Here is a 26,335-nt window from a genome sequence, read left to right as displayed (position 1 = left end):
GCGGCTCCCGCCATGGCAGTGGCAGGTTATAGACTGTGACACATCTTTCGTAGCTGTCACAAAGCATGCCTCCCCCATACACATTCGGATGTATTTCTTAGAGCTGCAACATAAATACGACTGTCCAGAATATTATACTGATGCATCCAAGTCCCATACTGGCGTGTCCTATGTGGCGATCGGCCCATCCTTCTCGGATGCCGGCGTTCTGTCCACCAACACAAGCATTTTTACAGCCGAGGCTTACGCGTTATTCGTAGCCGTTAAACACATCAAAGAATTGAATACGCCAAGGGTAGTTATATACACAGACTCCCTGAGTGTCGTAAAAGCGTTGAAAAATCTTAAAAAACACAGAAACCCTATAATTATATCCCTCTATTTAATACTCTGCGCGGCCTATACTTCCAAGCAACATATCGTCGTGTGCTGGGTGCCAGGACATCGCGAGATCGAAGGAAATGTGTTGGCTGACCAGCTCGCCAGGTCAATTAACGGAAGCTCTGCCAACTCTTCAGTTGCTGTCCCTATAATGGACCTAAAACCAAACATACGGAAAAGCTCAGGGCTCACTGGCAGAAGTTATGGGATCAACAAACTCATAACAAGTTACACTTGATTAAACCATACCTCGATAACTGGCCACCCACGTCGAAAACACGCCGTACGGAGGTCAGTCTCTGTCGGCTTAGAATAGGACACACACACAGCACGCACACACACCTTTTGTCCGGTGGTGACCCACCCAGCTGTCAAAGATGTGGCCGTCCACTTACCGTACTTCACATACTCCTTGAATGCTCTGAGCTAGAGGCTTACAGGAAAAAACATTTTCCACTAGCGTACAAGGAACACATACCCCTTCACCCAGCTATGTTTATTGGTCGCGAACCTCTTTTTAAATATAATGCATTGAATGCATTCTTAAAGGAAGTAAATACTTTCCATGTTATCTACTCAAGTGATCGGTAGCACGGCCTCTGAAAGGAGGCTGCTGCTGCGGATGCTACATCCAAAGAGAGCACCTGTCTCCCAGCCCTTGGGACCAAGGGCGCCGGCGAGGTATCGGTGCTAATATAACACTCCCATTCTATGGTGTCATCATAACTTAAGACTCATTCTCACCAGGCATGCTTCACTTCACTTTCATGATTTTAATAAATATATGTCTTACGCACCTTTAGAGCGCAGAATCTTAGGCCCTTTTACAGCCATTTAACATAACCATTGCTCTCATCCGATATCATTTCCTGGCGCTCTTTGGCCATCAATGGCCCTTGGGCCATTAAACAACATATATCATCATCATATCGGAGGATCGCGAAAGTTTTTAAATTCACCTAGGAATTGCGTAGCATTGCATAGCACCTAGAAATTGCATAGTACGTTGTGCAGCTCACTTGCATAGCGCACACTTGATATTAAGCCTGGCCTAGGCTACATTAGCCGCTAATAATTTTAGATGTGTGCATGTCCATATGAATCTGTCTTATTAGTTATCTTGCCTTCAACTCTTAAAGATGAGTGATAGGCCTGTGTATGCATGTTACGTGCACTGGTTCCCTGCCAGCAAATGTGCCTCGTCTATTCTTATAGCGATTCGGTAAAACAGCGCACACGTACTGCTGCATCACTCCCTGAGAGTGTAATTAATTCAACCAGCTTTAGTAGGTTCTGTATTATGAGTATGTTGCTGTGCCAGGTTGTTCCGATGTGCCCTGGTTTTCTGGCATGCATCAAGTGTCTGTTTTAGTGGTACTCTATGCATTATTGACAGTGCCACAATGCATTCAGGTGAAAATTAATTCTCACAGTAGTAGAGTAGTAGCAGTAGTGAAAGTTATAGTAAAGCTTTTTTTTATAATAAACAGGATACAGAGCTCCCTGCAGGGACAATGGTTAAAGGGAAAAATAGCCTGACAAAGGCATATGTCCCACTTCAGTTTGTGACAGTTCTTATGCCTCAAATCAAGATGAGCACTCTAAAATGACTTCAGTACATAAATTTCAATGCATAGAATTCAGCACAAGGTTTTAATACATCAATGTCAGTACAACTTGTAGGAGTACCCACACAAAAAAAGTTTCACTCGAACAAAACGGTGCCATCTTTGTTGTGCACCATTATCGCAGAGGTGTTAGCACACCAACTTTACCAGTTTACTGTTTCAATCCGAGTCACTTTGAGTTCGCCATTCGTTCAAACAGATGGTCCACAACCTGGAGCTGTTTGGACCGCTGCAGCCCGACGACCCCGTGATAGTGATTCAGGTGCACAACCGGTGGCACTACCTGGTGGCGCTAATCGATTCACTCCGCTCCGCACGTGACATCAACCGCACCCTAGTCATCTTCAGTCACGACGAGTACAGCCCTGTTGTCGAGAGCCTGCCATACAAAGTCGACTTTTGCAAGGTATGTTACACATGTTTATTGTGTGCTACATAGATAGCAAGCAAAGGTCGCTAACATTCTAGGTGACATTAAAGGGACATTAAAGGCAAATAACATTTCATGCCAGAGTGAAAGGTCAACTCTTGAGAACATCTCGGAAAGGGACGTAAGTCTTAAAGCAATCTTTTTTTATTATTAAGGCAAGCTTAATGAAATTTAATTAACTTATTCAGTTTTTGCTGGCAGATTCCAAATTTATATATTTATAATAGCTGCATTAGAACAAGACATACGCAATTTCCAAAAGCTTATTTCTTTAGGTGCCTTTTGGCAACCTTGCTTTGTCAAATACAAAGACAAATCGTGTGGTACAACTGCTAGAGAGAGCTTCTCTAGCCGGTAATGCTGATGCAATTGTTTCAAATTAATTTCAAATGCGAAATGAATATACTATGCTAATATGGCTGAAATTTTTTTTGCTGCATACTATCTATAATTGTCAGGAATTATAATTTAACAAAATGCATTATAGGAAAATAAATAGTAGTATCACCCAATAGAGTAGTTTCTGTAAATCTTGCCGTATACTACTTTGTTTTTGTCTGAGAAATCCAGGTTCCCAGAAGTCACCGTATTAATTGCTGCATAATTCCTTGCTGCCGCGCCTCTCCGTGTGGACACCGAGATCTCCTGCACTTCACTAACGCGCACTATTGACTGGCCTTTCATAAATGTGCCATCGCCATTTGAAAGTGCAAATTTTTGGCGCTTTAGGAGGGGTATCGTGAAACAGAGCAAGATCAGCGGCTTCTTTGGATAAATCTTGGTTCTGTGAATTAGGCAGTTGGCATGCATACTTTTGTCTTTTCGTAATCACGAAATTCTCGCGATATTGAAGAAAAAGCGCTTTCCTGGTGATTCCGTTATTTAGAAGCTCGACTGTACCCGAAAGTCAATTAGATCGATTATATGGATACACGAAGAGACTAAGCACGTAGCAAAAGATGACAGAGGTTTAGATAGAGTGACTGACTTGAAAAGTTCACAAGCATAAAATGAAATCTGCTCACACAACATGGGGTGCATTTGAGATCATTGGAAGAGGCCTTAATCTCATTTTGCTGAGGACATTAAATAGGCTGACGATGATTACAATTATGAAATACTAAAGCTTGTGCTGAAACTTGAACAGTCCAAGCAACATGTAGCACTTCCACATTATCATACTGTTGCTAACAATATGTCTTATCTTTATTAGATGCACGTTAGGTGTTGTGTAGTTTGGGACTTCGAAATATAGTACACTCGGACCTTGATGTAACGCACATGGATATAACGAAATATTTCTTATAACGAAGTGAATGAAAAGTAGTCTTGCAATCGATGCAGAGTTAGGAATTACCTTTATAACAAGTTTTTTTAATATACTAATGGAAGTGCACCTATAATGAAGTTTGAGCATGTCTGCATAAATGTTCAAACGCTGCTTAGCTGAATATAAGGCGTGAGGCCTGCAACCTCACTAAAGAAAGGAGAATGGACTACAGTCAAGTGTTGTCTGGCACTACGCCTTACTGGGCATATCTCACTTTGCAGATGATGCAGATCTTTCTGCCCCACTCCATCCAGCTGTACCCGAACCAATTTCCCGGCCAAAACCAGAACGACTGTCCCCGAAACATTAAGAAAGAAGAGTAAGTTCTCAGCTCTGTTGCAACACATATGAGTACATTCTTTACTGTGAGGTAAGAAAAACAAATCCTGAGCCCGCACCATAAAAATATAGCAGGCAACATATGAGTTCAGATTGCTGCGATGGTATTGCCTAAACTATGAGCGTCACAATTCTCTTTTCATGGGATTAGTAAATCTCCTTCAAAAAGACTCGATGCAGCTCTCCTTACAGTTTCCTTAAATTTTTTTTTTTAGCCCTTTGAGCTGTTGCGAGAGCATTAGCTCAAAGCTGTGATAGCAACTGTCCTTATCAAGAATGATTGTTGTTCGCTGAAACCTCCCAACAGTGTACAGATATAAAAAAGAAAGCGTAAAATAAAGATAGGCACGTTCATGACGGGAATGCAAGGAGAAAATGAAACGGCACCGCGTTCTTGTTTTATTTTTACATTTCACCGCAGCGCCGTGCAACGTGTGCAACACAAGGCTACTTGCCACGCGCTTGTGCGTTCCCTCTTATAAAAGTAACGGCTGTACATGTCTTTCGTTCTAAAGCATGCTTTGCAAAATAAATGTGTGTTTGATTGATGTTATGTTTCTGACTGCAGTGCGATCAAGCTGGGATGCAACAATGCCTTGCACCCGGACAGTTTCGGCCACTACCGAGAAGCCAAGTTTTCCCAGACGAAGCATCATTGGTGGTGGAAGGTATGAATACGGCGGCGCTCCCGCAAGTCCTTCGTTTATTTTGTGGTGAAAGCCTCGTGTGGCTCGTGTAAAATAAAAAATCTAGTGTCTGGTGCTTGTTAAGGGGGGACGTGGCAAGTAAAACTAATTTTTTTATTAATGTACTGTTTGTGATGAAATTTGGTGTGTGTATGTGGATGATTGTGAGGATTCCAAATATGAAAACCGTTTTCAAATACCTCTTGTACTTTTTGAGTTACAAGCATAATTATACTAATTAATGCTCTTCACACTTAAAGAGATAATTATTGCTAAATGAAATTATTTTTTCATATTATTATGTTCCCAAAGCATCAACTTGTGCAAAGAAGCTATTAGTTGATTTTTCTAGTTCTTGTAACCATAAATAAAATTTCCAAAACATGGATGTTGTTTTGCGCACACATCGCAGTAATTATAAAATGTGTTCTAAAAATTTTAAATGATGAGTAAGAAGAGAGATAAAGCTTTATTGCACTGCTAAAGGCCTCCTGAGCCTAGTGCAAAAAACGGAACGACTCTATCAGTCTTTGTTAAAAAATGACAGATGTTCTAGCGAAGGCACATAGGCGAAAATCAAGAGTTGAGAAAACTGACTTTGAAAGTTCACTCTTGTTTGGAAGTTCACAACATGCCTAAAACACTCAGAATCCTCCTGGGCAGTAATCCTGAGATGCTGTGGCCTTGGCCTCTGTAGAGCGCAACCCAGTTTTGCGCTTCTTTGTCGTGGAACAATGCGCCTTTTGAGCCCTCTTCACCCTTTTGGCATCCTTTTCGGCTGCTCGCCGCAAAGAGCAGTCTCCTGGATTGAAGCCCAGTTGAGCAGTGATCTCTTGCAGCGCACTCTTGCAGCCACCATTGAAACGGCAGACTGCATCTGCAACTGCACTTTCCACACTTCGAAGGGAGGCGAACTGGCTCTTGGACTGGAGTGACCAAATGAGGCTGTTCATACTCTCCACAGCGTTCTGGGTTTTTCCCTGCGCACACCTTTCAAGGAGCTCTTTGTTCGAGAGGCGCTTGTAGATTGGCAGCAGTGCCACTCGCACGTGAGGGGGCAGTTTATGTTTGTGAGGCGGCAGCGGCTCTCCCTTGGCCAATGCCTGATTGTGCGGGCACCAGGAGTCAGTCCCACTTGGGCACAGGTCGTGGTGTGGATCCTGGTCTGTGGATGTTACATGGTAATAAGTGGCCATGATGGCCCTCTCCATGCCAGGAACATCGTTGGGGTGGCTCTTAATGGCCCAGCCATAATAATTCGTCAACTTCTTTATAAGGCCCTGCGTCAGCCGGCCTTTGCCACCCATGCTCAGTCCTCGGCCTTTGGATTTGTGCTCATCAAGAAGGTTGCGCAAGGAAGTGCCCATTCTTTTTTTCACATGGTTCACACACTCCTGTTTCTTAATCAACATGTAGCCATACACCTTGTCTTGCGTGAGGGCAAGGTACGTACGGCTGTCACCTTCGCAGAGCACATTGATGTATCGAAGCTTGTACTTGGTAAACGATCTTTCAAACATGATCCTCGCTGCTTCTACTTCCATTTGGCCTGCATTAGCATCGGTGTTCTTTTGGCACTGTGGCTTGTGTTTCTCAAGCCATTCCTCATAGTTGTCGTCACCAGGCTTGGGGCCAACAGCACAGCCTTGGCAGTAGTTGGACAGGACACAGTGGTCCAAGACCAAGCCTGTGTACAGCTCGATTACACAGCCCACGCCAATATGACTTCTGTGCCCCCTCGTCATCCACGTGCCGTCGTAAATGACGTCAATGTTGCCTGGCACTCCTCCTAGGTCCTTGTAAATGTCATGCACCTTCTGTGCACTTTCTGCTTCAATGCGGGTGGCAGCTGATGTGGTGGCAGGGTGGCTGTACTTCCTTTGCAGTCTCTGGTAGGACTTGTGGTGCAGTGCTCGATGCGAAATGTCCATCGCAGAAAAAATGTCATTTATGGCAGATTGTTTTCTGCCAACTGACTGCACAGCCCTCAAAGCACGCACGTTTACCTCAAAGGGGTTCGTTTTTTGTTGCCCGGAGCACCTCGGGGACGACCACGCACTGTTCACTATGCCACAATTGTCACAAAAAAGTTCCATCCTCGCCGCGAGTCCAAGGCAGTGCGTAGTCTCGAGGCGTATCGACCCTTCGTCGCACTTGTTGCACTTTACTGACGAAAGCAGACCGTTCAGCATCTTCTTATTTACAATGAAGAATGTGGAGTCCTTACCGCCGTCATTTTCGTCGCAGCCTTCGTTCAGAAGCTCGAGCTTCCGCTTTGAAGCGGACTTCGATGCTACGGCATCCAAAACATCCCGCCTTGTCTGCGCCCGCTGCGCGATTTCTTCACTGCTCGGAATCTGGGCCGAAACTCGCGATAGAATGTTCGACGCGCGCACGCCCGGAGTTGCAACGGCTGCCGACGCGGTGCCACCGCAATCGGGTTCGCGAGAGCGTCCATCACGGTCGACGGCATCCGGCGGTCTGACATACGACGATGTGGCACATTCCACACTCTCGGCCTCACAACAATCAGCGAAGGGTCTGAGTAGAGGCTCCGTGACGCTTGAAGAGCATGCTCCGTTCGGAACTGCGACTGGGACGGCAGCCGCAGTCGTCTGCCCTTTGTTCCAAGCTTTCCGACGCTTGCCGTACTTGTGGACGCTCCGGAACTTTTTTTGCGACAACATAGCACCGCAGTATGAGCAAGCACTCAGAAGAGACCACTGATGTAAACAAAGCTTGGTAAAAAAAGCACGCGAACTATCACAAAAACAGCCAACTGGCAAAAAACGAAGCGCACGCCGGATGATTCTCGACTCGGCGGCCGCAGATGCGCTCGCGCTTCCAAGGTTGCCAAGGTGCGCGGCGCAGCTTTGACCAGTAAGAGGTCGCGCCTGCTACCACGTGACCCGCGCAGCCAATTGCCGTTCTTCGTTTTTGTTTTTTTACTTGCTCCTCGCGCTTTTATTTTCACTCGGCGAAATACGAGACCGCGACCATCGGGAAGCCGGCTTTCTCCTCTTTCCAAAGCTACCAAAATGGCGGCCTACGGTCAACAACTTGGCGCGTTTGTGCGGCGTGAACAACACCGTTTCAGGGGCTTTTTTTTTCGCACTTTTCGGCGACTAGCCTCGGCAAAAACACTATTTGCGGGATTTGTAGCGCACGTTTCGCTGTAATATTTTAGAACAAGGAAGTTGAAGGTCTGAAGATTACGAAAAAAAATAAATCAGAAAATCGCATATTTTGACCAAAATCGGCACTTTACTTGCCGCGCCCCCCCTTAACATACTAAATGGTACCAGAAGTCGCAAGTGTCACATGCTCACATTCCTTGGGTGAGAATGAAAAGTAATTAAGGATAAATGAAATGCGAAGTAAGGGGAGTGTATGACGAATTATCAGAAGTGACCATTATGTGCATGAGGTGAATCAAATGTGAGAGTGCAGGGTTTTGCCTCTGCTTTTCTTAGCATTAATGAAAGGGACTGCCATTTTTTAGTTTTGTTAATATTTACTACTTAGAGTTAATGCTTAATAGTATGTACTTATTCTCATGGCCTCTGGACACTGTAATTACAAGGTAGGTATGTGTATAAAGAAATGAGAACAAAAAAAAAAAAGATGGTGTGATGATTTGCTCGACTAAATGAAGAGCCGTCCAATATACGAATGACAGAAACGGGTAAGTGGTCTCGGACAACACTTTTGTGGGATCAAAAAAAAAAAAAAAAAGTCACGATACCAGTTGCAGGCATGTTATCAACAAAAAGAAGGTGTTACAGTAAGAGTTATCTGTACTGAAAACTAACCCTTTTACAGTTACAAGTTTACACAAAGTAAAAGTTTCTGGCTGACAGAGTAATCTTATTTTTCCATTTCTCTAAAGACAGTAATTAAAATGTAACGACTGCAAATATGTTTTTGTGTTCAATTTCCCTTTAAGGCAAAGAGACATCATTAACTTGTGCACAATGAGTATATGGATCGCCATTACCCTTGTCTGCTTTTTTTTCTTTTGTTTTTTTTCTCTCATCCCCAGAAAGTCGTCATTTGTTCAACTTTGTGTTCATTTTCAACATATTTATCGTGTGAAATCTATCACTTGTACTTCTAATCGATAATCAATCAAAAACTCGAGTGCCTCCTTTTCAGATGAACCGTGTCATGGATGGCCTGAATGTGACGAAAGATCACGCCGGACCGTTCATTCTTTTAGAAGAGGACCACTACGTCACTCCCGATTTCCTGCACGTACTGCGGCTTATGAAAGCTGAACAGCAAACCAGGTGGGCTTTTTGTGGCGCTTCCATCAAGCTGTCTCATTTATGCCAGGATAGCAACTGAGCTTTTAACTTGCTACTATTGGATGCAGTTTTGCATCAACAAAATTTCAAACAAACTGTTTCCCGTTATATTGTGGCCTTGTGATGAACATTTTGTGCGGTCAATCATTCAATCAATCTTTTTAATTAACATTGCCCCATAAGCGCTCGTTGCAAGAGTTGGGTTAAAACATTGATGCATACTCAGCACATTGACAGTGTTGGTAGTGTCGAGTGTCTGTAGCTATTACGCATTTCCTCATTGATAGAGACCTCGCATTACTAGGCGAAATAATATATAACATTTGGCTGCATGAAGGCATAATCTTTGTCTAAATATATCACTGCGGTTGGCAATAGGGAAATTGTTAGAGGGGGACATTTTGGACCCTAATGCAGGTAACATAATGATGACTTTCTGTTGAATGTAAAGTACAGTGCAAAAAAAATGAGGCAATGAACCCAACAACATGGCTGAAGAGTAGTAATACAGTCGATTTTGGATATACGAAACTCGGATATATTGAATTATTCGCTACATCGAACAGTTGACTCATCCCTTTGAATTTTCCATGCAAAATTATGGGACTGTCGCACATGTATATCGAACTCCCGCAAAGCGTAACATCTGATATATCGAACCCTGCGCCGGGCCGAAGCCCAGGAAGTGCATTTGTTCCGACAGATTGCTCATTTTTCGGCCGCGTTCTAACAAGCTTCTATCGCTCCTGGCTCAGGTGACGAAGAGACGGTGTAATTCGTTGGTTGCGCAGTGTTTGTGAGTGCTCTGGCAGGTGATGCGCAATCAATTGTAGGTTGTAACGCGGGGACACAGTGTTTCCAAAGGGACCAATTAGGGACCAATTACCGAGGACGCCAAAATCACATCAATGCTTCCTCGTTTGCTCAAGCATCATTGCATGCGGGCACAAAATGTATGGCTTTTGGGATCCGCAACCTACTGACGTGTTTTTGTTGTTTTCGGTTGTAAAATACGGATCTCGGAGGCCACGCTTTTTCTTACTTTTGGCTTGCCGCTTCAAAACCCCTAGTGTCATCGCCATCGCCAAGATACCAGTAGGGGGGGGGTATGTGGTCGTTAAGTTTGTTGTTTGTGGAAAGCGTTGCCACTTTCGGCTTGTGCACTTCAGTAGTTCTCACTTGTTACAGCTGAATTTTCCATCGGAAGTCGAAATAAACATTGTGTCACTCGTAGGAATAACACGATAACTCGTGCTTGGGAACGACGCCAAGCAAGGCACCGTCGTGCACAGTTTCATCGGTAGCTTTGGTGACAGGTGACGACCTAGTCTGCGTCATGTTAGCTAACAATGGTTCCTTGGTTAATTTTACTACTTATTAGCATTTCCCGGTGCTACCTTGTACAGGAGTACAGAAAGTAACTTCATCTGTGCATACGGCGACATCGCTGTTTCTTACTGCACCGAGGCTGATATCATGGCTGACGTTGCCAATGCCCCGGAACTGTGCCCGTGTGGTTATGAAGACGCTAATGCCACAGCTAAACATCTTACCGCGCTACAAAGCTTGCATCGGCGCTCATCGTCAATCACTGCTATTGCCGCTGAAGGGGCTGAACTTGTTTATTCCGAAAGCTTTAGTGCTCGATTAATGAGAATGACTTGATGAACATGATGGTGTACAAGAGCAAGACAAGTCTACAGTCTATTTTCATGTGAAATAAAGGCAGGCAGTAACGTGCAAAAGAAGTTGTGACCTCTACTTGAGCATTCTGTGAGCGAATCGTCTTATCAACACTTATTACGATTTCCAAAAGCTGTTTCAGAGCTGCAATGCATTAATATGCCTTAAGTGTGCATATTTATTACGTCGAATTATCGATATATTGGAACTATTTTGCAATCCCCTTTGAGTTCGATATATCCGGGATGTACGGTATTTTTGAAAATGACCAGCCAATAATTAACAGATGTTAGAGTTAAAATTTGATTAGTAATCAATTTGCTCAACCACCCACCATTAAAACTATCTTTCAACAAATACATTTTATTTGTACGTCATGCTTCAGCTCTCAATACTTGGATCCAAAACTTTCGTTATTGTTATATTTTTATACGCAACTTGTTGCACTCCTACTGTTTCATAGCTGTGCTTACTTCAAAAAGAAGAGTTGTGAATTCATGTTTGTGACATGGAAATATGGCTTTATAATGAGATTATTGCGTTCTTGTGCGCTTCATCTCTAATACATTTTATTGTGCATTTTTTCAGTCACAAACAGTGTTCCATGTTGGTCCTGGGAAGCTACGCTAAGTCCTTCAACTATCACATAACCGGAAACCAGGTGCGTGCTGCGTGTACAGGATTTTTATGCCACACTCTCTCATGCTTTTAATTTTTTGTAATTTCTTCTAACTTCAAAACTGTCGGCGTCACATTCATGGTTTTCTGAACCTTTAAGCCTAGACTAGGCTTGCGTGACTAGAATTTATTGAATTTTTGGCTTGAAGGGAATTCGAAGCAAATAGTGAGCTGGTTCGAATCATTTTAAATTGAATTCGAATAGCACATACCGAGTATTATGAAAAAAAATTAGCATATTTCTCATGACCAAACTGATCTTCGCAATTTGTTTATAAGTTTGAAATGAGGCATGCACAAATGTCATTCTTCTTGGTTCAAAGGAAGTGGAAGCAACTTTGAATAGTAGCAGAATTTGATTTTCGATAAAAAATGTCAATGATGATGTTACGCTTTAAAATTTACTATACTTAGAGCATATCAGCTAGCATAAGAAGATTTTAATCTTAAAAAGAGATGAATCGATGCGAGGGCAATATGTTTTCATTTAACCTTGAAGAGGGATTGATTTCCCCTGGATAGTTGTTTTTCATATGCGCAGCACTTTTTTCGCTGTAGCGAAACCACCTTTACAGGGCGTTACATGTGAACTAATGTACACCTATTGGTTAATTTCAAATAGTACTTCGAAATGTCCTGTAATTTAAGTTTGTATCAAAGCAAATTTAAATACGTTAGTACTTGTTCGAATATTTGAAGTGCTCGAATATTCGCTCGAGCCTAGCCTACACAGCACGTTGTGCTGTGTACGCTAGCGGCATGACGTACGTGCTTGTCAAAAGTGATTTTTGTTGAATCGAATGTTAATTTAGGTTGCCTTAGTTAGAATGAGACAATAAAGACATTGCTGCTGCTAAATGAACATGAATACTAGTACCATGATTTTCATACAATCTATATTCTGAAGCAGTCTCACAATTTCTGTCAGTGCATAAAGCATTGGTCCTTCGTGCAGATATTCGAAATTTTTATGGAATGTTTCCCTCTCATTCAGTTCTGTTTTCTGATGGCATCTCAATACCGTAACTTTATTTGCCAGCTACAACTTTTTGTAAAGCAGTGCTATGAAAATGTCTCTTCTTGTACTGCATTTACTTTTCTACTGCATTTGTCTGTGCTTTCCTGTTGCACTATGGGTGCAAAAAAAAAAAAAAAAAGAACACTTACACTGTTTTAACGGCACTGCTATGCATTTCCAAGATAAATTGTGATTTATTCCAGTTAATTAGGCTTATTTCAAAGGCATTGTAATGTGTAATTTGTTCATGTGTCCTAAATGTGAGGTGAGTTGGTGTCTCTGAACATTGATGTGAGAGAATTGCATCGAAGCTTGCAGTATTTTCTAGTACACATGGGTCTAGCCAAGGGGGAGGTGGTTCAACCCTTCCCCCCTGGAAAAAATTTTTGACTACGCCCTTGCTAGTTGATGGTCGCATTGTAGAGTGTCTTGTTCTTAGTGCTGAGTTAATTTGGTCACGATTGTTGAAATTCCAGACTTCAAATGTGCTCTTTTGCTCTACGAAATTTCCGACTAGGTTGAGATTCTTCAGTGGTCTTCCAGCAAGCACAACATGGGAATGGTCCTCTACAGAGATCTTTGGGTCACAATCCGCGACAACTGTTCAAACGTGAGGATTATGATAAACTTAGTCTTGTCTTTATTTGCCAAATGTGCACTGTTCTGGGGCCGATTTAGAGATTTTTAGTAAGACTTTTTTGGTATTTGCCCATGGAGAGAACTTAGCGGTCCACGAGCTGAGGTAATGATAAGTTATTTATTGAAGTTGTAATGAATGATAGTAAGTTGTGCATGAAAATATAAAGCCTGGAGGAGGGAATTTTTAGGGAGATAAGTCCAGTACCCTTTAAATATTCTGAATGGGTTATTCTAAATAAACATGCTTTCATTTAAGCATAGTTCTGTACAGTCAAATATGTGGTGCAACTGCTCGAGCTTAGAAGCTAAAGGAGTCGCATTGGAAGATGTGCGACTGGTTACTGCTCTAAATGGCTATAGATACAGTTTTAGGAATATACCTTTATAAAAGCCCTGTCGCGGTGGTCTAGTGGCTAAGGTATTCCGCTGCTGACCTGCAGGTCGTGGTATGGAATCCCGGCTGCGGCGGCTGCATTTTCAATGGAGGTGAAAATGCTGTAGGCCCGTGTGCTCAGAGTTGGGTGCACGTTAAAGAACTCCACGTGGTCTAAATTTCCGGAGTTCTCCACTACGGCGCCTCTCATAATCATATGGTGGTTTTGGGACGTTAAACATCACATTGCAATTGTACCTTTATAACGAGTTTTCAGATATAACGAACTATAGTTTCGTGTAAGGTGCAACTTTGCTATAATGAGGTTTGTATGTATAGGGGATGTTGTTAGAAGTAATTGTAATGTGCATGCAAAGAAATAAAATTGCACTAAAAGATATTTTTTTCCGTATACTTTGTGGGGTATATATCTGCGTTTAAATGTGGGAGTGTGGACCACTCTTTTTGCCTGATGGTGTCACGTAGCACGTGAGCTGGCAGCTGACCAATGATCTCTCGTATATTACCTTTTTGTCTACCTTTTCCTCCACTTCTCTTTTTCAACATTTACATTACAATTACTATTAATAACACCCCCTATGTTTTCCTTGGCATTATAGTCTGTTGGCTCTCATCAAGGTAACTGTAGTCATTTATCTGTGTGTTTTTTATCTGTCTCACTTGGGATGTTGCTGGCATGGTTAGGATTCCGTCTCATGATTGTACAGTGCACAGAAAAAAAACGTAGGTGTAATGTCTTGGTGAACTGAAGACCATCTGTGTAACATTCAGAGGGTGCCTAAGCTTTCATATTGTACAATGTACCCTCATGTGGCATCACGCAGATGTTCTGTCACTTTGATGACTACAACTGGGACTGGTCGCTGTACCGGGTCAGCACGATGTGCCTCTCGGCGCCCATCCAGGCCATGGTGGTCAAGTCCACCCGCGTCTTTCATACCGGCGAGTGGTGCGTGCTTTCCTTGCCTGCTTATCACGTCGTCTTGTGCTAACACTAGCCATTGATGACTGCTTTCCGAGCCTAAGTTGGGGTTGTATCTGGGCTCGTTTTGTGATAGGGGGGGGGGATGTTATGTTTTAGATTTTGTACATTTTTGAACAATACGTTTGCAGGAAAACATGCTTCAGATTCCCGTCGATATGTTGCCTTGCTTTTGAGGCGGTCTTTTCAAACTTATGTGCTAATTGCAACTAGTGCAGAAGGGACTGGCCACCTTTTAACTTTCTTGAGGTATGCATGCATGCTGCGATGTAGCATAGCTTATGGTAGTTTTTTTTTTAACTGAATACTGCTACATAGTCTGTTTTACTGTGTGTGTTTGTCATTGATTAATTGGTAACTGTTAAAATGCATCAGCTTTTATACATACAGGAATGGACATCTCGATGATATGACTGGTGGCCACATAGATTTTAGAATAAACCTGACTACTCATGTCGCACGTGCAACCTTATCAAAAGCCTGCTACAATCTTGAAGGTTCTCGGACATTCCAGTGTGGTCTGCACCAAATGGTAATTTACATGATAATACAGAATGAAGTGCTTGTGGCAATAAAATTGACATCGTGTAGGCTCCTGAAGAATTGGCTCAAGCAGAATCCTTCTGGAGTTACCCCTGCAGGAGGGGTTTTCAAACGTCGCTACACTTCCACAGGCTCGAAAATTTCCGGATTTACAAAAAGAGCTGCAGGGTCGATTGCATTGTCAGACAAGCTCATAGTCACTGGCAGTGTGGGAAACGGCTTCTTTTTCTTTTGTTTGCATTCTGCCTTCCTGCTTGTTGCAGTGGCGTGCACCACCGGAGTAAGAACTGCTCGAGTCAAAAGATGGTGCAACAGGCGAGAAATGTGATAGGCTCCGCCCGCTCGTACTTGTTTCCCAAGGGCATTCAGGTAAGCGCTGCCTTTCTTGTACATTCAAATAAAATCGGATAGGTCCTGGACTTCATTGAGAATGAGCTATTTAATTTGGAGATATCTGCATGCACCCTGTGCTGCCTCCCAGTATTTAGTTGCATACTACTAACACCTGCCCTTTGGCAATGGCTTGCACACTGATTTTGAATTTACTTTTCGCACAGGTTAATGGTGGATAGTGCTGTCAGGTGTTGGCTCATTGATGGTTAATGTCTGCTGGTGTTTGCTAACGATGGCTAATGTATGCTAATGTTGCCATATGTTAAGGTAACTGATGCAAGTCCAAGTGGTCTTTATACACTGTGGGACAATCCTCCAGTTGGAAGTTTCTGCTTCGATTTTTCATTATGGTAACAATTATATGGACCCTCTTGGCAGACGTTGGCTTTCGCCATTGTTGTCATGTTCTGTTAAAGTCCAAATCGATAACATAGCGATAACATATGCTCTAAATAAAAATGAAACAATAGTAGAAGTGCGTGAGAGACTGCGGGGAACAAGTGGGGCTAAAGTAGAGGTTAGACCAGACGGCCATCTCCGTTGCGCAAAGGGCGCATGCGATAACACTGCCCCTCTTGCGAGGTCTTGCTTGACGGCTTCTCAAGTTGAGAAGAATAGCCACCCCCTCATTCTTCATTGGGTGAAGGAGCATGAAGGGGCGCCGTTAGGGGGGGGCTGCATCTCTCGAGCAGCAACTGATAGCTTTGATTCAGTGGGCTTGTGAGTGATGGCATGCACTTTATTTGGCAGACATTATTAGATGGCTTGTATACCTTTGTACGTGCTGTGCTTTCACTGCTTACTATGCATAGAGATGAGACAGCAGAAAGGGCACTCCACTTCCTGAAGTGGCCATATTTCCTTACAGCAGCGTTTTGTAGAGTTTTGTGAAATTTGATTTGAGGGATTTAGCTGCTAGCTTTACTTCGTGTTACTTACAATTTTACCTGTTGTATTTATTGCATCACCGTTGCGGCTAAACTGCAATATTTAAGTTTTTTTCCCTCGTTATCCTCGCGTTTTACTTTCGCGCAGGTCAAGCGCGGCATGCAGCGCAACCTGAAGCCGCCAAAGGGTAACGGGGGCTGGGGTGACGTCCGAGACCACCAACTCTGTCTTAGAAGCAGCTCTGTCTCCACTGTGCACAGGTAGCACCCGCAGCGTTGTGGGTATCCACCTCCACTCTTCCAGTCGTCTCTCTTCTGGTACGAAAGGTATTTTCCAGCTCGCGTTGCTCCGAGGTTGCTACACGGCAGCGTGTCTCGAGGGGAAGAGCCATCTCAGCTGTGAGGTGATGCTTTCCTCGTTCATCTAGTGGTGTTTTATGGAGTGTACGTGTCATATGTATGGTACCTGTGAAGTGGGGTCTCGTGCCTCTCGGATTTGCCTCTTCCAGTTGCCCTGTAGTTCTGAGTAGTCGGGCTTGTGCAGGAACCGAACTTCGGGCGAGTTTATAGAAATTTGTTTTTTTACAAGTAGGGGCAAGACTTGAAGGAACAGGAAGCACAAATGAGTGGTAAATTTGGACCAAAGTTTATTCTTCAAAATGCCACCTATGTATCGATCAACACTGATCCCAACAGTACATCATCACACATTTACACCTCCTCCTGCGCTCATAGCGATAAAGGTTAATGTACTTTATCGTTACGAGCACGGGATGGCTGGAAAAAATGAAAGTTGCGGGCAGTAAAAATAGGTGTTTTTTGCCACTTGTGAAGCCCTGTATTTCTCTGCTTCGAACTCGACCACAACTTGCGCAGGTAAATTGAAGAGGCCTTTCTTATACTAACTGCTGTCTCAACTGAATGTTGACAGTATAAAAATAATGAGAGTACACTCCACAAATCGCACACGAATGTTGTGGTCAGGGTCTACTACCAGCTGTTTTTTCGTTGCACCCTAAATAATACAACTAATTAAATTTTCTCTCTTTCTCGTGGCAATCCAAGTGTTAATCAGAAATTTGTTGGCTGTTTGTAAAGGCTTGGATTGCCTATTCATCATGAGGTAATGGTTTTTTACTTAGAAAAGGACTGCATTCAGAGTGCAGCGGAATCGGTAGCTGTGTCTTTTTTCTTATTTCGTAGGCTTGCTTTCCGTGCTTGTGAAAAACTAGGCAAATCTCATGACAGCTACTTGACTGATCTTTATCATGATATGATGCTTCCCGAATGACACCTTGGCCATTAGGTGAGCTACGCAGTAAATCAGGCGATTTTATGAAAGCCAAGGAGTTCGTTATCGGCAGAATAGCTCTTCTTTTAGCTGCTTTAAAGGACCATTCAACATTACCACAAGCATCAGATGACGACACTGCCATGCTTTCTTGCTTCATGGCAACTGCTCTGAATTGTCTGCGAAGTGTCACTTGAATACCAACAGTACGTGTTAGATTCCGTTGTAGACGTCCGTAAAGATTACCTACTACTTTTGTTAAAAATACATGTTGGTGGGTTATACATGGTATTAATGGTTATGTTTATCTAGGGAACGTCGTAGTGAGCTAAAAAATGTGAGAAAGCTGCACTGATACATATTTTTGTTCGAAGGAACAGTTTTAGCTTGTAGATAACGTTCCTGATGAGGATATCCATCTTTGGGAATTATTCTTAGCCAGCCCCCGCAGCTCTTTTATTGTCCTTAGAAGCAGTGTTCCTTTCAAAATTGGCCATCTTCTTACACTTTTTTGGATGTCAACACAGTTTATTTATTGCCTTACAAAAGAGTTCATTGAGGTGCACAACATATTGCGAAGCACTTTCAAGGTAGGCATTGTCTTATTGCGTTTTAGCGGAAAAGCCCAACGGTAAATGTTTGTTGATTCTTTTGTTGGTTGTTTTATGCAGCACTTTTTTAATATTCGAGGCACTTTGAATGTTGTGAATGTTGGTTAATTAGTTAATGTTTTGAGGTCTGTGGCAGTTTGTTTTGTAGCACTTCGCTGCATTATCTTGTGGCACCCAGATGACCTGAAACTTTTGTTTTGCTGGTTTTCGGCTTGGCCGTCTCGGTTTATTCTGCGAGTCATTCTTATGTCGCAGTCTACAGTTCGCTGCAACATTCACTAGTGTGCGGTTGCTGTTTTAAAATGCCCAAAAACTTCCTAAAGTGTCGTCCTAAAACCAGTTGCTTTTTTAGATGCCCAAAGATATTGTTTCCAGTACTATATTGCCTTTTTATACTTGTATATAGACCTTATTATTGTCGTTAGTTCTTTATTCTCGTTCTGTTTTCTTGTTTGCATTTCATTGCATTTGTTGTAATATCTTTTTACACCTGCTGTTTGTTTCTTTATTTTTCTTGCTGGGACAGGGTGATTGCGTTGTATGTTGCCATATTTTTCTGCGTGGTGTATAGCCCGGCGGGCACTACGCAGCGATTTGTGCCAGATGTGTTAATTCATTTTATGCCAGTGTTCTCGTGCAGCATACCAATCCTGTACACACTTAAAAATTTTTTTAATGTATGTTTCTTGCTGAAGAAGGAACTGAGCGCAAAGGCAGCGACATGCCTGTCGCCTTTAAACCCAATGTCGTTACAACTTTCGGTGCTTTTTTTAACCAAGTCATTTTATCTTACTTAGTATGTGTTGCAGCAAGAGTTCTCAGGATCTATTTCTTCAGGAACTCTTCAAGTGTTTAAGGGTGAAATTTGAGAACGGGCATACTGCCTTGGGTACATCTAAACTTATTTCAGTGTGCACTTAAGCTGGGCAAAGCTTGTTCTGTAGTCCCTGTTGAAGATTGTATATAAAACGAGCAAGTATTTTTTTCACAGAAATATTAGGGAATTTTGAATTGGGGAGTTTTCAAAAGCCCTCTGCGTACGAACGCTCTTGGTCAAGCAGGAGCGATGAGTTTTCGAATAGTGTCTCCGGCGCCTTGGACATTCCCCCTATTCCATGTCACTCTAGTCTTGGCCGAAAGCTGTCGCTTTAGTGGGTGCCGTCACGCTTGTCTGACCCAAAACGTTTGGGCAGGCTTTGGGGCTTTTGCTAAATTCGAGAAATAGCGCCCCAACCCAAAACCCAAACGTGGTTTGGGTTTTGCGCATGCGCAGTGGCCTTGACGATATTTCTTTGGGGCCCCTATTCGAAAACTCCCTATTAGCTGTATCTTGAAGGCAGAAAAGCGAAGTTGAAGTACTGGCTGGCGGGTGTGATGTAAAAGTCAGTTTTGTTATTATCGCCAGTCTCATAAGAAGGCCGTTTGTGGAAATTCTAGTTCACGGGATTATTTGGCCCTTGCATACAGTGATACGTTGGCAGTGTTTGCTTCACACCGTGCGGTCACGTAAAGTCGTAAGAATGATTAAATATACTTATTAAAGCTAACCTATGTAAGAAACGTAGCTTGGCCAAATTTAACTCGGAGTGTTCACAGCAACCTGCCGTTTTTACCCTGAAAATTAAATGTCAGTTGAACTTGGTAACATAAAATGCAGTATTTCTGTATGCTTGTTAAAAAAATGGTATTAAGGAATTGGTTGTGGCTGTCAGGCAAGACCACCTTGTTTGCATTGACATTATTGAGCGGTCAGCAGCTTTTAAGCTGCTCCTCCATCTGTCTATAAGTGGTATTAGCAGTTCATGAAAAATTACACTTCACAAACCTTTCTATTTTGGAACAGCAGGAAACCATACAGAAAGAACTTTAATGAGGTCAGCTTTGCCCAGTTAAAGAAAAAAAGAAAAAGGAGCAGAAGAATGCGAGAGCCCAAGAGAAAACAAGTGCGACGAAAAAAACGCCCAAATTTACGCTCTTGTAAAGAGTGGTACTGGCCACCCTTCTGCACAGCCAAAGCAAAGTTTATGATTGATTTTATTTATTTTAAATACTTTTCATTCAGTGTACATACATTTCTTTCAGACTTTCAAACAGCTAAGTCATTTAGCTTTTCAACCTTGAATACGTTTACATTATATGCTTTAGTCTGGGGCACTTTTTGTGAACGCCGTTATTATGAAATAACTTTGGTGTCACCTAATTGCATTACAAGGAGTATTGCTTTGATACGTAAGTGCAAGGTTGTTTGGCTTCACAGGTTAGCACCAGTGTATTTTGTGTGTGTTCTTCTAAGCAGGGCACCAAAGTCAGTTTTCGTGTAGCAAGTGCTTCACTTTATGAGTACGTGCTTAGCAGGGTATTACACTTTCGTTGCTAGGCCATGCGATATTTCTCAGGCCTGAAAGCACTTCGTCTGAAACTTTACATCTTTCTGCAGCAAGGGCACGGTGTTGTACGCTTCTGTATTGTGTAGTAGACTACTGGCATGCGAAAGCTGCCATGTGCAGCAGCATAAGCTTCAGTGCAGACAGTACTGTCTTCAGGCTCGCGCATGCTTCCTTGAAGTTGTAGTGTCGTTCTCTCCAGATGACCTAATACTTCAATTTGCCCCAATATGCTCGTCCAAACTCATTTGGCGGTTGGCGCAAAATTTTAGTTCGCCGTAGGTGATAATAATCTTGAGTGTGGGTAAGTTATACATGGTTACGACTTGAGTAAGCCCTACAGTATTAGTTCTGAAATGGAAATCACACAAATGCTTCGCAACAATTGCTCTCGAGTCTTGTGGTGTGCAAATTGTCTTGCTGCCACTGAGCATAGTGCACAAGTAGGTGGAACTGCAGTTTCACCATTCATGCGTATCTTTTGTTTTTTTAATCACATACAAGCAAAGACTTTCAATAGTAGTTACAAACGAATATGAAAGCTCTTTTCTGCAGTTAGCATTCGTAATTCTCGCTTTTTTTTTTCTTAACAGTCTTACCTGGTGAAATTTACGACATTAATTTTGCTTACACTTGAATCGGGAAAAATGTAACGCTCTGCTGCCAAGTTGTGAAGGGATGCAATTGTAGAGTGAGGCGTCGCTTGCAGCTTGTGTAAATAACAGGCTGCTGTGCCACATTTCGGCAGGCCTATCAGCTTTTGACCTGCCAGTAGTCTACTTCTATGTCTTACAACATCGGTCCTACCAAAGATCCTCGCCACGGGCAGAGTATGGAGTTTAACTGCCCTGTCTGTATGTTGTTGCAACTTTGCAAATGTGATCCCACTTGTGTGCCACCTACATCTATAGTACGGCAGCTGCGTCCCGGAGACGTCTGCCTTCCTAACCAAAGGGTTTTCCGACCGGGCATTGCATCCTGGGAATGAGTGTCACGAGTTGTTGCACTGTCATCCCCTCGTTTTTGTACATAGCGATGATGTGACTGAGAAGTCCTTGTGAAATTGCGCGACGCTTCCTTTTTGTATGCACGGCCACCCACCCGCCCGCTCGGTGTGCATCATCTGTAGCTACAGTCGTGTAATAGCACGGAGTGCCGTATGTCAAACGTTGTGCACACATATTTTTGTTCTCTGGCATGCCGGGGAATTTCGTTCGCGGCTTTCTGCTCCATTGCTGAATTCCACTGTGCCTTGTAGAACGAGAGTTATTAGCGTTACGAGTTGGCGTTCTCACTGGGCTGTGCTGCGGAATGTCAAAACTTCACGTTCATTCTAGATGGGCAGTTCTTTTTCCATGACAGACATTATACTCCATTTCAGTGCTGCATTTCATCCACAGCGGCATTACGTGCACCACGTTTTGCATAGAGCGATTAAGCACAACTTGTGTATTCAAGCAGTCAACTGCAGAACAGGTAAAAAAAAAAAAGCAAATATCTCACTGAAGCCAGATTTGAAATCAATTGCAAGCTATCTTATAGGTGCACAATGTTTCGTAAGTGTTGCTGCAAATTTTCGTTTGAGATAATTGGTAAATACTTGATACTACTAATGCTTTTAAAACTTGGATTTTATAGACAAATACTGCTTGATTAATCATTCTACTTTCAAGTCTCTTTTTTTTTCATATCTTTTTATATTTTGTCTTTCATACCAAATTATTGTGCAATATGGTGCGATGCTGTGAGTGTCAAATCTGCATTCTAGTCGCTTGCAAAGCTTCTGATGATGCATTGTTCATCATTTATCAGAAACAACACTTTCCTATATTGCCATGGTTTAAAGTCTTTATTTTTCATAATATTGCATGTGCAAATAGCTTTCACAACCCAGTGAGAAGTGGAGGAGTGTGTTTCTATGTCATTGAAAATGTGTGCCGTACACTTCAATTGCCATTATATCGAAGTCATTAATGTCATCACACCTCGAATCTTTGTAAGCCACTGGCACAGAGTTCTGTCAGGTGTGTCGCGATTAACCCGCTTCTTGTAATAATCGTCGAACGCGTGTTTCTTTTTGCTCTACTTTTGAGAGTTGCGCAGTTTTTTTAAAAAGTGTCGCGAAATTTTTAAAATGTCTTTCGAGGCAACGTTTGTTGCTAGTTTTGTTTGTTGATATTTACTACGTAATCTGTGCAATTTGCTCAAGCCAAAGTGTCTAACAAGGTCATTTTGTTGAGTGCTCTCATCGTGGAATGTTGAACGGTTACAAAAAATTGATTTCCAGCATTCTTTCCGGTGGCATTAACAAGTTTTGTGCAGGATGCATTGTCTGCTCCACAAAGCATAGAGTTTCCTGTAAATACACTAGAGAGAACTCTGGCGCTAGTGCCTATGGGATCTGCAATGAACGGTGGTTCGATCAGCATAGGAATGATGGGTAGTGAACAAATTGGTCTAATCTTCGTACTTGAGGCTCCGCTTGGCTTCACGTGTCACGGAGCTGCTTTGTCACGAAACGAAAACCGGCACTTGTTCAGCAGTTGCACTTTACCTTTTTAGGCAAACCAATTCAAACCGGCTTACCAAATTCATAACGGTCCATTCTTTTACTATTTCAAACAAAACCAAAACATAGCGATATACAAAGCCACAAGTCCATTTGGAGCCCGCAAGCATGAAGATTAGGCAAATTTGTGAACTACCCATCATTCGCATGGTGGCAGAACAATCGTAGTGCCAGAGTCCCCTCTAGTTAATTTTTGGAAACTCCGTGCCACAAAGGACACAGTTACGTGACCTGTTTGTTTTTGCAGTGTTATGTTTGATTCCTTGTACAGCAAATAAACTTTTTTTTTAATATAACATTTGATGTGTTTTGCATGAGCCTAAGCATGAGATTACAGCATTTTGCATTGTCATAAAATATAAATGAATAGTTTTATCTTAAGTGAAGTGCAGTTTATGTTTTGTAGTGCAAGCAAGATCTTTTACTTTGATCTGAAAACTACATTTCATAGAGCGTCGAGAAATTGGGGACACAACTGGGAACACATTGAGGACGTTGGGACACATTGCGTTGAGCAAATGGGGACATAATAAAACTTGCAAACATAGACAGCTTAAATATATTACGTTGTTTATTTTCTTCTCACTGGTGTGTCAACATTTAAAAAAAAAAATCACATGCAATTCATGGACAATATTCTGGCACAAGAATCCGGCTCACACTCAAGCACATAGTCGTGGCGCATTTAAATTAAAAGTCAGTGCGAAGATGCCGTTCAAGCGCGAAAGCTGGCAAAGTGCATAGTCGTTGTATAAGAGAACAAAGGCTGCTTTTTACTGCACAGGTTAAATAAGATGCACAGCCCTTTCGAACGTCGTGTAAATGTTGCAGTTCATTGAATCAGTTGAGTGCAGTACGTTTCTTGGTGAAAATAAAACCGGGGAATAAAATAAGCACAAAATTGTGTGCGAGTGTAAAATAGTATAACTAAAAACAATGTATAACAAAATAAAAACTTAACAATAGGCTTTCACCTTCAGAGGCCTGTGAAGCGTTGCGGCCTCAATACATTTCGTCATTGACACGTAGTTGACGGCGACGTTTGCTACCTTGCTCAAAGGAGTCTAATGGCAAAGGACGGCATGACTCCGTTTTATCAGAAACTAGGCTCGACCCTCTGCTAACAGTGATAGACTCATACCTGCATAGACATGAAGCAGGGGTGTGCGAATATGCGAAAAATTTGATTATTGAATCGAATAATCTTCACTTCAATATGTGAATTGAATGGAAGAGCGAAAGTTTTTAGAATAGTTTATGAATACTTCAAAAGTGTCAACTGCACCTCAAAAATACATAAAATATTGGTGCAAAAGCATCGTTAAGTCCACCCTCGTAGGAATAAAAGCCTGCATGATGCGAGAAGGCTTTTGGAACCAAACTTCCATTTATGCTGTCTTGAAAGATACGTGTATGGGAAGAATTGGATTATTTGTTGCTCATACTCTGTGTGTACTCCAATTCAATTCTGCTAGAATGTGAATATATTACATGTACAAATAGACGTTAAATATTCATAATGTGCCCGATTCTCTTCCTGGACTATCCGATTTTCGCACACCCCTACACTGAAGCAATCGTGAAGACACTGAATAGCCACAATACCATACTGTAGACTTGCTGTCTCCTAATAGACATTCTAGATAGTTATACCATGTATCATGTGACAAACACATTCTTCTGTGCACTATGCATTTTAGCTGTAATCATAGCTGCAAATTAGCGACTCCCAGAAAGGAGCACCGTGTGTTGCTGTTTGTCGGTAGAGTTTAAAGTAGCACGGCCTCAGTATCATTATTAGGTATGCTGTAGTAGATGACTTGCGACCAACTCTGGCCATCTGGGGCACCTTAACGTGCACATAAACTAACACGTGTATTTTTTCATTCCCATAGAGATGACTACTGTGGCTGTAAATTGAGCCTGTGGTCTTGGCACGACAAGATCGCAGCCACTAGACCACTATGCATGGTGGGTTATAAATGGCCTGCTTGTATATTATATGTCATTGCTTCGAAGTTATTGTATGACATGCAATAAATGTGGCAGTACAGATACCAAAGTAGTTGCATCTGTAGCATAGGGTTTTCCCTTTTTTTTTTCATTTGAGAATTGTAGCGAGAGCTAAGTAAAATCTATGTGGTTTATCAGTTCAATAAAAAAATATGATTAATAAGGCCTGAGGACTCTTGACCATCACAATGTTTGCGCGCATACGTAAGTGCAACACCTGAAATTCTGCAAGTTCTCTAATTCAGATGTCTCAATTAATTTACAAAATAGAAGTGGAAGCAAAGTGTGAATACGAGATTTTATCCTGATGTGCTAGCAGCAGTATCTTGGCTACATCCTGGCTAATTGCTGGCCTACGCTTGGCTCAGTGGTGCTTGGAGCGGCTGGCCTGCTTCTAGTATTTCGCATATCCCATATTACACAGGCCTGGGTAGCAATGAATCTCTGTACAGCCAATTGTAACCTCTTTTAAGCAAAAAAAAAAAGAAAAAATAAAAATCTATCTTGTAAGTTGTCTTTGAGTATAACATAAAAGATCAGAGCACTAACTAGCTGTGAACTAGTGTGAGAGTTGACCCTGCAACCCCTTCACCAGTCACCCAAGAGAAAGAAAGAAAGGGGAAAGTTGGCGAGCCTACACGTGTGGAAGGGTCATAATAGTTAGAGATGGAAAAAAGTTAGAGATGGAAAAAAAAGATAGTAGAGAGTGAAGAATAGGACAAATAACAAATGGACAGTTAGTGTGTACAAGAACACTAACACGCACTAGTACAAAAGTTTGTGAAGTCCACTCGACTTCAGGAAGCACAGTAGGGTCACCAGGGCTACAACAAAGCTTTCTGGGTCGCAACCGACACTGTTCATGTTCTAAGAACCAGGTGGGGCAAGTCGGCAGTTCAGAACATACACTGCTAGTAATATTCCAACGCAGCTGATAGGCTGTACATGTAGAAAATGTTCTGTGCCGATGCAGCTCACAGGCTGTACAAGTAAAAAAAGGTGCTGTGCCATGCAAAGTTGAAACTTGTACGTTGACCACTAAAGTTGGAAAGAAACTAAACATGATCTTTCAATTCTAAATTTTGTGGTCGACGTTCAACCTTCAACTGTATACGTCTTCTAGCGACGACGAAGTTTATTGTAAAACTC

The 26,335-nt window shown here is 42.3% G+C and overlaps 1 protein-coding gene across 2 annotated transcripts in view; it reads left to right on the top strand.

Annotated features, from left to right (window-relative positions):
* The window catches only part of LOC119166737 (alpha-1,6-mannosyl-glycoprotein 2-beta-N-acetylglucosaminyltransferase-like), a 29,965-nt gene extending 12,940 nt beyond the window's left edge, over nt 1-17,025 (top strand). For both annotated transcript variants that reach the window (XM_037418064.2, XM_075867352.1), the window contains exons 3-11: nt 2,209-2,415; nt 3,991-4,088; nt 4,677-4,776; nt 8,950-9,083; nt 11,373-11,445; nt 12,998-13,090; nt 14,338-14,462; nt 15,302-15,407; nt 16,467-17,025. In XM_037418064.2, coding sequence (XP_037273961.2) covers nt 2,209-2,415; nt 3,991-4,088; nt 4,677-4,776; nt 8,950-9,083; nt 11,373-11,445; nt 12,998-13,090; nt 14,338-14,462; nt 15,302-15,407; nt 16,467-16,583 — 1,053 coding nt within the window. In that variant the 3' untranslated portion in view covers nt 16,584-17,025. The remainder of the gene's footprint in view (nt 1-2,208; nt 2,416-3,990; nt 4,089-4,676; nt 4,777-8,949; nt 9,084-11,372; nt 11,446-12,997; nt 13,091-14,337; nt 14,463-15,301; nt 15,408-16,466) is intronic.
* Nucleotides 17,026-26,335: the final 9,310 nt, after the last annotated feature.

Source organism: Rhipicephalus microplus, chromosome 6, assembly GCF_043290135.1.
Source record: "Rhipicephalus microplus isolate Deutch F79 chromosome 6, USDA_Rmic, whole genome shotgun sequence".
In the NCBI taxonomy this organism is placed as follows: Eukaryota; Metazoa; Arthropoda; class Arachnida; order Ixodida; family Ixodidae; genus Rhipicephalus; species Rhipicephalus microplus.
Note: the sequence above shows the minus strand (reverse complement) of the source record. Positions and strands in the feature narration are given on the sequence as shown.